The 14,195-nt window shown below is 35.9% G+C and overlaps 1 protein-coding gene across 4 annotated transcripts; it reads right to left on the reverse strand.

Moving 5' to 3' along the window:
- Positions 1–4,676: 4,676 nt before the first annotated feature.
- LOC122047996 lies at positions 4,677–13,713 on the reverse strand. Of its 4 annotated transcripts, none has more exons than XM_042609571.1 (6): positions 13,440–13,710; positions 12,280–12,384; positions 12,124–12,210; positions 11,920–12,045; positions 11,784–11,840; positions 4,677–5,083 (listed from the first exon to the last, which is right to left on the reverse strand). In XM_042609571.1, the coding sequence occupies exons 1-6, from the start codon at positions 13,542–13,544 to the stop codon at positions 5,024–5,026; spliced, it is 540 nt and encodes a 179-aa protein (XP_042465505.1). In that variant the 5' UTR covers positions 13,545–13,710; the 3' UTR covers positions 4,677–5,023. The 4 variants fall into 4 exon arrangements, with proteins under 4 accessions (XP_042465505.1, XP_042465502.1, XP_042465504.1 ...); XM_042609568.1 differs by having other exon boundaries at positions 4,677–5,248; positions 13,440–13,709; XM_042609570.1 differs by lacking the exon at positions 12,280–12,384 and having other exon boundaries at positions 4,677–5,248; positions 13,440–13,713.
- Positions 13,714–14,195: the final 482 nt, after the last annotated feature.

Raw genomic sequence — 14,195 nt, forward strand, 5'->3', positions numbered from 1 at the left:
GACCTTTTATTCCACGCCCACCAGCGACCAGCGTGTATAAACGAAACCCCCCTTCCACCGAAAAACGTTTCCGAGGAGACGACGACTCACCCTTTCCCCGTCGACTTCCACCCAGACACAAATAATGAGAGAAGAGGGGAAGGACGATGAAGATCCACAGCACCCAACCGTCGGAAACACTTTCCGTCCACCGGAGTGAAGGAACAGCTCAAAAAAAGAGAAGGGAAAAGAAGGCACTTTAATTATAAATTTAATATTATATATATATATATATAAGGCACTTGCACGTGTAAGTGAACAGTGCACCACTAAAATGGTGTAAATTTTAATATTATGTTAGAGAGTATTTTAAATTGTTTTTACACTAAAATAGTGTAAAAGGATATGTGTTGGAATTCGTGTTATAACCAGAGAATTTACAATCTCCGATCTTGACATGATGACTTCACATATAAAATAAATGGGGTTATTACTCTATATCAATCATTGAGAGTGATCCATGCTTTAATTCATATTTTACATGTTCTCTGATCACATCATTTTCTAAATACAAATATTTTTTTTAAAAAAAAATACACTCTCTTTTCCCTTTAGAAAAATTTAGATTATTATTTCAGGTTATAAATATTTTTTATAATTGTTTCTCTTATCTATTCCTCTAATTATTTCTTTTCCTTTGAAAAAAAGTATTTAAAAGCATATTCATATGTATATATGTTTTTCGAATTTACTTATAATAGTGCGGTCATACTATTTCATTTGAGTTCAAATTTAATAAAACTTCTCATCATTTTTTAGGGATTTTTTAAAAAATAATAAATATATGCTCGAGAAAAATCGATCCCTCTAGTTATTACCTTTGAACAATTCTGATAGTAACTTTATTTCGATATATCTCAGTATGATTAGAATAGTCATGTTTCTTTAATATCCACATGTCCTTTGTTCATCGCACGAACTTAGAATAACATTTGTTGTGCTAGCAATTACTATAAAGTGCTTAGCCAATGAAAGAAGAAGAACATCAACTATCTCTCCTGTAAATTTCACTCAAAAATATTTTTATATTCATTTAATGAATATCAAGAGTTTACCTTTTGGTCTACTTTCCATTAATGATGAATTAATCTTCATTAATCCTCTTAATAGGTTAGATTTTAATATATTGAATTAATCATTAATTTAATTAACCCAATGAGTCTAACACATTAATCCAATGAATCTAATCTGGATTTATTTGAGTCTAATCTGGATTTATTTGGATTAACTCACTAATCTTAAGGTTCATAGTATTTTAGTCAAACTAAAATAGACCTATTTCTAAATGTATGCACATATATACCAATCTACATTATTGTTAACATTATCACAATCCCAACATTATTATATAAACAATCATAATCGTACATTTCTCATATCAACCTCACATATCTACATACTCTATCACTGTCCGTGTTGTCCCCGGGGCCATGGTGTCGCAGTAGGATATCTAAGTTGTCTCTCAGGCACCCGCGGGTTGAACCCTAGCTACGGCGTATTTGTAGAAATTTTTCCTCCAAATAAAAGACGTAATCAAAGGACGCTGGGCTTTTGGGTTGACCGCTACATGCACTTCCCGATTTATTCTGATGATCGATAGAAAATTTCCGTAAGACCGGATCGATCATCTCCAGAGATAATTAATGAAATTAACTAAAATTATCATTTTTTTTTCCTATCATAGTCCGTGCTATCATATGAGTTAGGCCATCTCATCTTCATCAGTCCATCATGCCCGTATGTCCTCCCTTGTCTCCGGCCATTTATGACAAATCCAGCAGTGAACTCATGGTGAGCGACCCATGTGCACACCAAAGCTCCCCAATCAAGGCACAACTGTAATCCGGGCAGTCACTGTCCAACTGAATCTGATCCCTCCCGCCACTTAGTGATTCTTTAGAACACTGGCAGCCCATCCACACTCTGGCCCATCATGCAACTCCACTTTCAACACGTAACAAATCTCCAATAATCTTCTGCTAAAAATATGATAATCTCAATTAGTTTTATTGATTATCTTTGAGCGTGATCAGTCTGGTCCCATGAAATTTTTCTACCGGCCATCAAGGTAAATCGGAAAGTGCACGCGACGGTCAGTCGAGAAGTCCAACATCCTTTGATTATACCCCCTATTTAGAGGAAAAATTTCTGTAAATAGATCGTAGCTAGGGTTTGAACCGTGGATGTCTAGAAAATAACTTGCATGTCCTACTACGGCACAATAGTATCAAGACGATAGTCATCCACTAAGGCCCGTTATCACATGGCGATCAGAATGCTGTAGTATAGCCTCATGACCCTCCTTTCTCTTGCTTCCATCCATCCTCCAAAGGCCCTACTGCCAGCTGGACCGACTGCTGGCCGGCCACCCAGCTGCCGTGCCGCCACAATGCCGGGCAAAGTCTCCCCAATAGTAGCCCTATGCTCCCCCCATGACCTCCGGATTGTCCCTACCAGCATGGGATGTTGTTGTGCTGGCCCATCATGTGATGAAGTCTGCCACCAGTAGATGCTTCACTGCCGGTGCTGGCGTGCAGAAGTTGGTGATCACCGGAGTTGAGAAGGTGCTTAGCTTCATGGGTATGGAGTGTGGTTTGTATGGAGCTCTAATATAATACCCAGTAGTTCGGATCTTTTGTCCCGAAATTTTTCTGTCCTTATGTCCTACTGTCGATCGGACAGTCCAAATTACATCACAAGGATGCTTTGCACATCATAAGGATACTGCACGCATCTTAAAGATGTCATGACACCTTGAGATGTAATCTGGATCGTCCAATTGACAGTGGGACATGAAGATAAAGAAATTTTGAGACAGAAAATCCGAACTAAACACCCAGATCTGGTAACTTAGATTTCTTTATGATATCATCCCACCTCTTCTTTAAATGGAGGGGGTTCAAATTTGAATCCCAATTGTGGACCCACTGATGCCATCCCATCTCTTCTTTAATTTGAAATTTCAAATTTGAAATGCTTACGTGTTTGAAAATTCCAGTGGGAACACCAATGAGAGTTTTGACTTTCGAAATTCAAATTTCAAATCTTTCCAGAGCTGTCGTCAAACCCAGCCGTCAGTCCATTTAAAATTCAAATTCCGAATTTTGAATGGTTGAGTCTCCCTCCCAAATCCACTTCCTCCTCTCAAGTGCCCCTAACCCTCTGTTTAGATGGAGTAAGGTAAAATTTATTAATAGAAGGGGATGGAAGGGGAAGGGAGGGAAAGGGAGGGAAAGTAATATATTTATCTTACCCTTGTTTGAAAGGAAGGGAAAGTTCAAAGGGATGGAAATGAAGGTTAAATATATAAATTTACAAAAATATCCTCTTATTTTTTTAATAAATCTGCATGTGAAAAATATAAATAAGGATAAAATTGGGATAATTTTTCCTTACACTTCCTTACACCCCAATTTGAGGTATAAGGAATTTCGCTGATTCCCGAGCATGCAAGGGGAAGTTTTACCCTTCTCTCCCCTTCCCCTTCCCCTTCATGACTCACTTTCTCCCAAACAAGTGTAAAAATTTTGTTTACCCATGTTTCCTTTTTCCTCCCCTTTACTCACCTCCTCCCAAACAGAGAGTAAGGAGAGTTCCCCTTTGACTTCACCGGCGTCATCCTCAGCTTCTCCAGCCGCCGGAAATCTCAACTCCAGCCAGAACAATCTGAATCCGGCTGGAAAAAATAGAACAGAGCAGTAAAACAGAGCTTGCATCTCCACCATGTTAGAGCACCGCAGGACCTCCCCTGCCGTTTCAAAAAAATTATCAAAATATTTTTCTAGCTAAGTGATTTCAAATTTTTGATAATTGATAGTAATTTAGAAGAGATAAATATATCGGGAATTTAGATGATAAATAAAATATTTTTTATTGAGCCACAAGGACGAAAGGAAATTTAATTCCCTAAATCCTAAATCTTAAAAAACCGATCACAAGTCTCGCTCTTGTTTGCTAGCTTAATTCTTGTGTTTCGATTGAAGATCAAGGGAGCTCGAGTTGAAAGAGGGAGCTAAGTTAATTAGTTTTGCAATTTCTATTAAAAAGGAGAATATTGAAGAGAAGCATGAAAAGCCAACTTCATTAATTGCGATAGGAGTCGTGAAGAGAGAAAGACCAACTGATTAACAAATTTCAAGAGTTAATCTCTTTGCTAACCTTTCAAATATCTTAAATTGAGGGTGGAGGGGTCTGAAGATAAGAAGAGAAGAGGGAACTTTACAATGTAGACTGAATGGTGCAAGAGAGAGTTGGTATCATGGTCTCAAGACGAATGAGGTTTTTTTAAAAAAAAAAATTCAAAAGACACCCCAAGTTATGTAAATAGTCAAAATGACAAACTTTTAGAAAAAAAAAGTTTTAAAAGACATCCTATCATATTTTTATATTAAAAAGATGATTTATTCCAATTTATTATAGCAGCTACAAATAATTGTTATAAAGTGTGGCACTAGGCTATAATATGCAAAATTAATTATTTTATTTTAATCAAAATTATTATATATAAAATAATAATTTTATTAAAATTATTTTAAATTAAACAAAATAATTTTAAAACAATTATACCAACTAGCTATACAGTTATACACAAAAAGCAATAATTACGAGGAATGTTCTTGAGATGTCAACTATCTGAATGTCCAAATAACAAAGCTCTCAAATAGATGTATTTACAGATATCAACTACTGAGATACATCACCAAATTTCCTGCAATTCCCTTTGCACATCGAAGGATTCGGAGGACATTAAGTGTAGTAACTGGAATATATATATGTACACAGAATGTTCTTGAGATGTCAACTGTCTGCATCTCAAGTAAAGCACTCAAAGTGAAATATGTACAGACATCAACTACTTGTACACAGAAACCAATGTGGACGAGAAATGTTCCTTGAGATGTCAACCGTATGAATATCTAAGTAAAAAAGTACTCGAAGTGACATACGTTCAGATATCAACTACTCGAGGCGCATCACTTTCAATTCATTCTCCTACTGTAGACATTTCTTCTCCATGTTCTTCCCTCATTTCCTGCAATTCCTTCTGCACATCGAAGGATTCGGAGGACATGGAACTGTCATAACTGGACTCAGTGGAGTATGAATTGCATGAAACAATATCACTGCTACTTGTATGATACTTCATAGCCACAAATTCATATAATTTGCCATGATTTGGGATCGACTTCAAGCATGGATTTTGGTTAAGCTGCAAATGAGATTATGGTAAACCAACTCATTTCAAGATGCACCAGCAGTTTCAAAAGTTCTAAACCAATGTAAGGGAATATATCTTTTCAAGATAAATGACAAATCTATTCTCGTTCTTATTGAAGATATGTTTTCTTCGTCAATACTTGAAACCCAGTGAGTAAGATGCTTGTGAAACACTTGTACAAGTGACAAAAAGCAACATCAATAAGAGAAACCAGTTGTCTTTCGATATAACTTTGGCAATGAATATTAGCATACAGATAAAAACAACTAAATGGCAAGATGTTCAGGGATTCTAAAAATAGTCAAGATTTGTTTGCAATAATGAGTAAGATAAACAAGGAGGTTATGTCAATGTTGAGGCTGTTGGACATTACATTAGTTGCAACGTTAGAAAGATGAAGAGGTGTCCATTCACCTTCATCTTCCTCTATTATGTGCTATTAAAGCACCGGTCACAAGATCATTGCATCCTCCTTATAAAGGCGCCCAAGAGTAATCGGAAAAAGGTGGTTGACGGTGATTGAAGAGGAGAACATATGTAGAGAGGGATTTGGCTCGTGAAATTCAAAGGGCTTTCTGATTTCATTTGTGATCGCTCTTCCGACAACAAGTAAAAAGAAATTGTCGAGAATTGGCTCGTTGTCTTCAAGATCGTCTCAGGAGATCACTCTAAGTTGTTTACAGTTTTTGTATTGATGTATTTTTCATGCTTTAGAGCAATCAATAATGGTATCAGAGCAATGCTTGCATGAAATTTGTCTCTTCGTCCAAAAGAAATGTCTCTTCAACTGTCGCAGGCAAGATCGGTCGCGATTTGATCTAGTTGTCGAGCCCCGAGAGATTGTTGCCTATAGGCTTCCATGGCCAGAGAGTGCCAACGACCACATCGGGAGGCCGACGATCGACAGTTGCGGCAGAAGAAGAGACTGTCGCGATCGTGACAGAGAAGAGAAGAAAAAGTTTAATCGATTAAACTAATCGATCAAAACAAATTTTAATCAATCAAAAATATGTATAATTGATTAAACTGACGAAACACAATAAATTTGTATAATCGATTGGAGTCATTGATTTAAACACAGGTGTAATCGATTTAAATAGTTTTTTAATAGGTTGAATTAATCCATTAAACGAAGATGAACCGTATGAGTTAGTGTTCATCCATCCATACTGTTTAGGAAATCGATTGAAATCTTAATCGATTTAAAAAACAACGTGAACAGTGAGTCATGCATGAACAGTGCCTTGCATATTTGAAATTTAATTAAATATATTTATTAATTAAATACATATAGAAATGTATTATTAATTAATAAATACATATTTAATTAATTTATGATTTAATTAATTGAGAATTGAATTAGACCAGCTTAGTCCAATTAAATTCAGATCTGGTTCAAATCATTAGTAGATTTAAGCAGACCATTTTGGTTCAATAATACCAAGATCTAATTCAAACCATTGGTTGGTTTATACAGATCAATTTATTATTAATAATATTGGTTCTATGCCTGTATAAATTAAATCAAGCCGGTTTTGTACTGGTAAGTTAGTTTTGTACTTGGTTTTGTATTGACTTATTTAATTTATAGATGGCACAAACCATTACCACCTTGACTCGTCGCGAAGTGCGACAGAACTAGCTGAGGGAGGAAATTAGGAGGTTGAATATAACCCAATTTATGGAGTCAACGAACACATTGAAAGACTTTATCGATTGTTCTAGAAACTCGAGCGAGAAGAGTTTCCGGTCCAGAACAATTATAAGATCTAGGCTTTTAGGCGTTCATTGCCAGAGTATCCCAAGGTGGAAGCAGACTATGTATGGGGTGAATCTCATATGCACAATTGTGTGTCGAGTTACTTCACCATGTGGATCAAGAGAATCCCGAAGAATTTGAGGAGGATTCACAAGAGGATCCAAAAGTAGATCCAATAGAGAATTCTGAAGTTGGTCTATCGAAGATTGCCTCAAATGAGTCCAAGTTCAAGGGGTTTGAGTTGACCACTGCACTGGTATTTTATCCTAGTGGAAGTGGTTTTGACCTATCCAATTTATTAGAGACGGAGAGAGTTGAATCCGCAAGGATTTTTAGACTAGCCTATGTGGCTATTGGTTCTGTTGGATAATTTAGATCCAAGAAAAAGAAATGGTTTAAGAAGGGAAAGGGAAAGAAGAAAGAAGTTATGTGGGACAAGGCCCAATCAAGAAGAAAGGAAAGAAAACCATATTGAAACAATGCAAGTGGGTCTTCTCTTCCTGAGCATTTTGTTGCTAGTACAGAGTTTTAGATGATTCTTATTCTTTGTGGATTATAGATTCGGGAGCAACCAACCATGTAGCTCGGGAGTGAGTTACTTTTGTAGAGTACCAATGGATACCAGCTGGCAACAAATGGACCTATGTAGGAAACAATGCAAGAGTTGAAGTCAAAGGAGTTGACACTGGTAAACTCAATCTCCGTGGTGGTAGTATTTTATTTCTACATGATGTCCTGTATATTCCTGAAATGCAGCGGAATCTTGTTTCCGTTACAGATCTTCTTGATTTAGGGTATTGATTAATTTTTATAGCCAGAGTATTGAACTTAAGATTGACTTCAATCAGATATGATTTTTTATCAAATGATTTTATGGTTCTTAATGTAGAATCAGATATCAATTGTGCTATTGAGGGCTGTTTTTCAAACATTGCTCTAACTAGTGATGCATATATAACTAATGAGATTCGGTATGCTAGATTAGGACACATAGGACAAGAACGTATAAATCCGTTGGATAGAGAGTCTATTGGACACTCGGGCTAAGATTTACTTGTCTATATGTGAACATTATCTTATTGGAAAAGCAAATAAGAAACCATTTGGTAAGGTTATAAGAGCTGAATTATCATTGTAATTAATTCATTCAGATATTTGTGGTCCAATGAATATAAAGGCTAGACATGGAGCTTCTTATTTCATTATATTTATTGATCATTTCTCTTATTTCGGTCATGTATATTTGATTTCTCATAATCTGAAGCATTAGATTGCTTTAATCATTATTTGAACGAAGTTGAGAATCAATTAGAATGTAAGGTTAAAACTTTACGCACTGACCGTGGAGGAGGATATTTGTCTGATATGTTCAAGACAATATGTAATGATAGAGAAATTATTATACAATCCCAGGAACTCCACAACAAAATGAGGTTGTTGAAAGAAGAAATAGGATTCTTCTTGAAATGGTTAGGTCTATGATGACGTAGACTAATTTGTCCATCTCCTATTAGGGAGATGCATTAATAACTGTGACCCATATACTTAATAAGGTGTCTTCAAAGTTAGTTCCATCTACCCCATATGAATGTTGGACATTCAGAAAATCGGATTTGAGTAATCTGAGACCCTGGGTCAGCTGCATATGTTCATGATAGTTCTCACAAGTATGGAAAACTGAGACCTAGGGGTAAGAAATGTATCTTTATTAGATATAATGAAACCTTCAAAAGTTATATTTTCAAAGGTGAGTAACTAGATGGAGCCATCTCCGAAATAGATTCAAGAGATGTGACTTTTCTCGAACAGAGTTTTCAACTAGAGGTGATGTTGATAAAAATATTCCTCTTTTAGAGGAGGATAAGATATTATCAACAAGATATGTGCCAAAAGAGATGTCAAAGTCTAGTCAACCGAGTGAGAGTGATTTGCTAAGTCATAAGTTGACTTCTCAACAACCTAACATACGAAGAAGTGTTCGTAATATTAAACCTCGGAAATGGTTTGATATTGAAAACAAAACATAATAACATTCTCAGTTGATGCGATGAACCTCGAACGGTTGAGAAAGCATTAAGATGCTCAGGTAGAAAAAAAATGATAAGTTGCAATGGATGAGGAAATGGAGTCAATGAAAAAAAATCAAGTTTGAAATTTAATCGATCTTCCTCTAGGCCGAAGGGCTATTGGTAATAATTTGATTCTCAAAATCAAGAAGAACGCGGATGAATCGATTAATCGATACAAAGCTCAACTAATTGCAAAAGGATATACTAAAATAGAAGATATTATTTTTGAAGAGAACCTGAGTACATATGAGTGAAAATCATGAAAAATCAATAAAAAACAAAGACTTTTGGGTTTGTCTCAAAAGTCTTATATCACTAATATGTTATTATACTTCAATATATCGAATTGCAACATTGTATCCCAAAACTCCTGAAGAAATAGCCGAAAAAAAAACATATGTCAATGCTATTAGTAGTTTGATGTGTACTATGTTGTGCATTTTGTTATAAGCTATAATATTGGCTTAGTTAGTCCTTTCCAGTTAAAAGAAACCGATAAAGGGATAACAGATTGATGTATCTGTTTCCAAGGATCTATGATGAGCCTGAAGGGTTGTATAGATGCAGATTGGAGATAAGACCTTGATGACAGAAAATCCACATTTAACTATAGCTTCTTGCTAAATGGTGGTGTCATCTCATGGAATAGCAAGAAACAAGCTTATGTAGCCTTGTTGGCAAATGGAAGTTGTGTGGCTTAGCTTGTGTAACCTTGTCGACAATAGAAGCTATATGGCTAGGCTTGTGTAGCCTTATCGACAATGAAAGCTATGTGGCTTACGCATCAGTTGTGCAACAATCTATCTGGTTGAAAAGGTTCTGCAGCATTTAAAGATTGCTAAGGACAATGGGAGTCATGTTACAGTACATGTACTGTGACAGTCAAGCTGAGGATCCCAAATATCACAGCAAAAGTAAACATATAGAATTAAGTATAATTTTATAAGGGTTATTGTGGACAAGAAAATGATAATTCTTGAGTATATCCCTACACATATTATGCTTGCAGATCATTTTACTGAGTAATTGACTAAAGAGTCATTTCAAAGATATGGGAAGTCTTTATGACTTAGTAAAATGTAACACGTTGTAAAATGTCATGATCTATTCAGTGTATATGTTGTTACATTTTGGATTAAAGTCTCGATGAACATGTTGGCAGGTTGAGATTGATCCACTCACATGAACAATCATCTCTATTTATTAAGTATAAATAGAGGTAAGACCATTACTTATGAGACAACTTATGTAGTTGTGAATAGAGACATATCTATAAGTTAAGGTCGCCTTACTAATTGTGTTAATATAATATCATTTATGTAATGATCGAAGTAAATGAACTCACCATTTACTAAACCTGTTGAAAGTCATATTAGAATTCATATGTTGAATTCAGGGTTAGACATTAGGTATATCTAGATCAAAATTTGTACGATGTTAAATTTGATAAAAACATACGCTCTTTTTAGTAAAGAGAATAATATCATAGTATGTAATTCATATCATATGTGCTATTGCGACAATAAGGGTAGTAAGAGAATGAATCCTTGTTTCTCTACCATGTGAGACCTTTGAGATTATAAGTTAATCTAAGTTTTTGCCCTTAGCGACTATTTAGCTATTTACTTGAAGTTTTAATCAGTGTCTGCTACTTTAGCATGTATCCTATGACTATGGATGATTCAGTCTATGGAGCATAACTATGAAAGCGACTGATTAGAATGAATAGATTCTAGCTAAAAAGGAAGATTAAATAGATTTACATAATTTGATGTTATTCACTGGTCGACCCATTTCTGTTATCTATAGAAATGAATGTGAATATTGAATATGGAACATGCTCTTGACATAATGGTCAATATAAGGGATTAGAGATGTTCATATTGATATAAATGAACATTATTTAATCTGTGTAAAAAGTAAGACACGGATATCTCCAAGATAATAGCTATTTACCACTAGGAGATTGGATGTTTCCTGGATAAAGGCTATATGCAACCGAGACAGAGAGGTCATGTGCCGTTATGAGAATGTCTCTTATTCATTTGGAAAAGCAGCTAAAAAAAGTGTAACATCTTTGTTAGTATTGATTGCTCAAAGAGCGGCTATGTAAGATGTAACAATCTTCTTAGCATCTATCACTCAATGTACTTGCTGTTGCACGAACTATTTTCCCTAATGTATGGAATAAATGTTCTTATTTGATCTTTGTGACTAATTAATTTTTGCTTTGGTCCTCGTAACTTGATCATCATATAGTCTATGTGACTTACATGGTCTTTGTAACCATAAAACCTTTATGGATTGACTTGGACGAGTGGAAGATGTTGGACATTGCATTAGTTGTAACGTTAGGAAGATGAAGGGGTGTCCATTCTCCTTCATCTTCCTCCATTATGTGCTATTAAAGCACCGGTTACAAGATCATTGCATCCTCCTTAAAAAGACGTCCAAGAATAATCGGAAAAAGGTGGTTGACGGTGATCGAAGAGGAGAACATCTGTGGAGAGGGATTTGACTCGTGAAATTCGAAGGGCTTTCCGTTTTCATCTGTGATCGCTCTTCCGACAACAAGTAAGAAGAATTTGTCGAGATTTGGCTCGTTGTCTTCAAGATCGTCTCGAGAGATCACTGTAAGTTGTTTACAATTTTTGTATTGCTGTATTTTTCATGCTTTAGAGCAATCAACAAAGCCTACCTCTCTTGATACGAGACAATCAAAGTTGGCTCCATTCTTCGGAGATTGAGCAGCAGCCTAAGATAAACAAAATTTAAGCAACTGACAATTCAGTCATCAAAAAAAAAAAAAAAAAAACTAACTACACCTATCGCACCTGAATGATAAGTCCATCTGCCAAATGAACAGAGCTAGGATTCCCAAATTCCATCAAGTTTGGGTCGGGCGACTTGGGTACTTCCAATGCTTCTGATGTTGTGGAAGAATCAGGTACAGGGGCAACCTATAGACCGTGGAAAGTTAAAAACACTTCAAATGAGAAATTATGGAAGATGAATTTAAGAGTTGTCACAATGCTTACGGAGCTAGGATTCCCTAATTCCATCAAGTTTGAACTAGGAGAATTGGTTATTTCCGACACTTCTGATGAATCAGGTATGATGACAACCTATGGACCGTGGAAAAGTTAACACTTTTCAAATGAGAAATTATTGAAGAGAAATTAAAAAATCATTACAATGCTTGCAGAGCTAGGATTCCCTAATTTCATCAAGTTTGAACTGCGAGAGTTAGGTATTTCCGATGCTTTTGATGTTATGGATGAATAAGGTATGGGGGCAACCTATATATAGACCATAGAAAAGTTTAACAACACTTTTCAAATGAGAAATTATTGAAGACAAACTAAAACATCATTACAAGCTCATTGGAATATACATTTCCCCTCCAGCTTGACTGTAGACTTGTTATTTCTTATATAAACAAGTACAAATGAATCATAATACTGATAAACATATACACCAAACAGACTTCCTGAACATTTTGATAACTTGTCATGCTGAATTTGTGTATGCAAGAAAAATGTTAGCATACAGCACTGTGATCAGTACCCAATATTTAGCATTGTTAGGAATAAATGAGGGAAAAGGAAATCAGAAAATTTAAACATTGTTAGAGTTAGAGAGTATTATAGTTTTCATAACTAATGAACTTCCTCATCACCAAAACCAGTAGGCTGTAATAAAACCAGTAGGTTGTGCCAAAACAACCTAGTATCTATGCTTAGAACTAGAGTATTGTAGTTTTCATAATTAATAATCTTACTCATCATCAAAACCATTAGGTTGTAATAAAACCAGTAGGTTGTGCCAAACTACTTGTGTCTATGCTTAGAATTTAGAGGGGAAAGATTTATGAAAAGTGAATATGATAAGATCTATATAGTCCCTCCACACAGACTGAGCCGCCGCCGCCTCCCTTTATTTCCAACGTGTCCTACTTCAGCTGCTGTCTAAGACTCGATCTCCGCAGCCGCCGCCTTCAACGTGTCCTACCTCAGCGCCCGCTGCCTAAGACCCGATCTCCGCCGCCACCGTTTCCGCCTCAAGATGCTCTGACACCGAGATAGCCATCGTCTCAGCGCAACCATCTCTACCTCCCACCCCCTCCACGGTGCCGCCAGGATCTCAGCCATACTGGATCGGATCTGGCTGCCGGAGAGGAGAAGGGCACCGGGCACGAAACTGTTTCCGGTGAGACGGCGACTCACCCTTTCCCCGACTTCCACCCAAACAATGAGAGAAAAGGGGAAGGTTGATGACAACACCCAACCGTGCAGAAACACATTCCAAAGACCGGAGAGAAAGAACAGCTAACAACCAGAAGGAAATCACTCACCTGTTGTTGCTTCTTCGCGTAATAACCAGAGCAAAAAGCGGCTGAGACATTGGGAAACCTGCGGGGAGAAAAGGATGGGGGACGAATCTTGGATTTCATCGTCATCGCCGACGGAGTCACGAGAATGCGGATCGGGAGAGGCGGAGAGCATTTATTTACCCTTTCGTCCAAGACAAACAGAGTAGTGGCGGAGATTACAAAGTTCGCTTCCCAGCCGTACCTGAGGTTTAGTAGATCTGACTTATCCTCTGAGGTTTAGTAGATCTGACTTATCCTCTGTTTGTTTGGAGTAAATTGCTTTTCCCCCTCCTGACACGCGCACCTCCCCTCCCCCCTCTCCCCTCCCCCTCTCCTTTAAATGTCCCCCTCTATCTTTTTTGATTTTTTTTTTGATTTTTTTAGTTTTATTTTTAAATTTAATTTAATTTATTAATTTTTTCATTCATACTTATATATTTTTAAATTTTATTTAATTTTAATTTTTTAATCAATTTTATTTATTATTTTTCATTAATACTTATATATATTTTTAATTTATTTAGTTTTATTTTTTAATTAATTTTGTTTATTATTTTTCATTAATACTTATATTTTTTAAATTTTATTTAAGTTTTATTTTTAATTAATTTTATTTATTATTTTTTAAATATTTATTTAATTTTATTTCTTTAATCAATTTTATTTATTATTTTTGAAGAAGATTGGGTTCAAGTACGATTTGAGCTTATAGAAGAGATTCAACAAAATAAGGATCTA

Source organism: Zingiber officinale, chromosome 2B (genome assembly GCF_018446385.1).
Source record: "Zingiber officinale cultivar Zhangliang chromosome 2B, Zo_v1.1, whole genome shotgun sequence".
Classification (NCBI taxonomy): Eukaryota; Viridiplantae; Streptophyta; class Magnoliopsida; order Zingiberales; family Zingiberaceae; genus Zingiber; species Zingiber officinale.

Coding starts and splice junctions, on each gene's coding strand:
- LOC122047996 (XM_042609568.1), bottom strand. CDS start 13,544: ATGACGATGAAATCCAAGATTCGTCCCCCATCCTTTTCTCCCCGCAGG. Junction 12,046..12,123: donor AATTAGGGAATCCTAGCTCC/GTAAGCATTGTG, acceptor CACGGTCTATAG/GTTGCCCCTGTACCTGATTC. Junction 11,841..11,919: donor CAGATGGACTTATCATTCAG/GTGCGATAGGTG, acceptor TGTTTATCTTAG/GCTGCTGCTCAATCTCCGAA.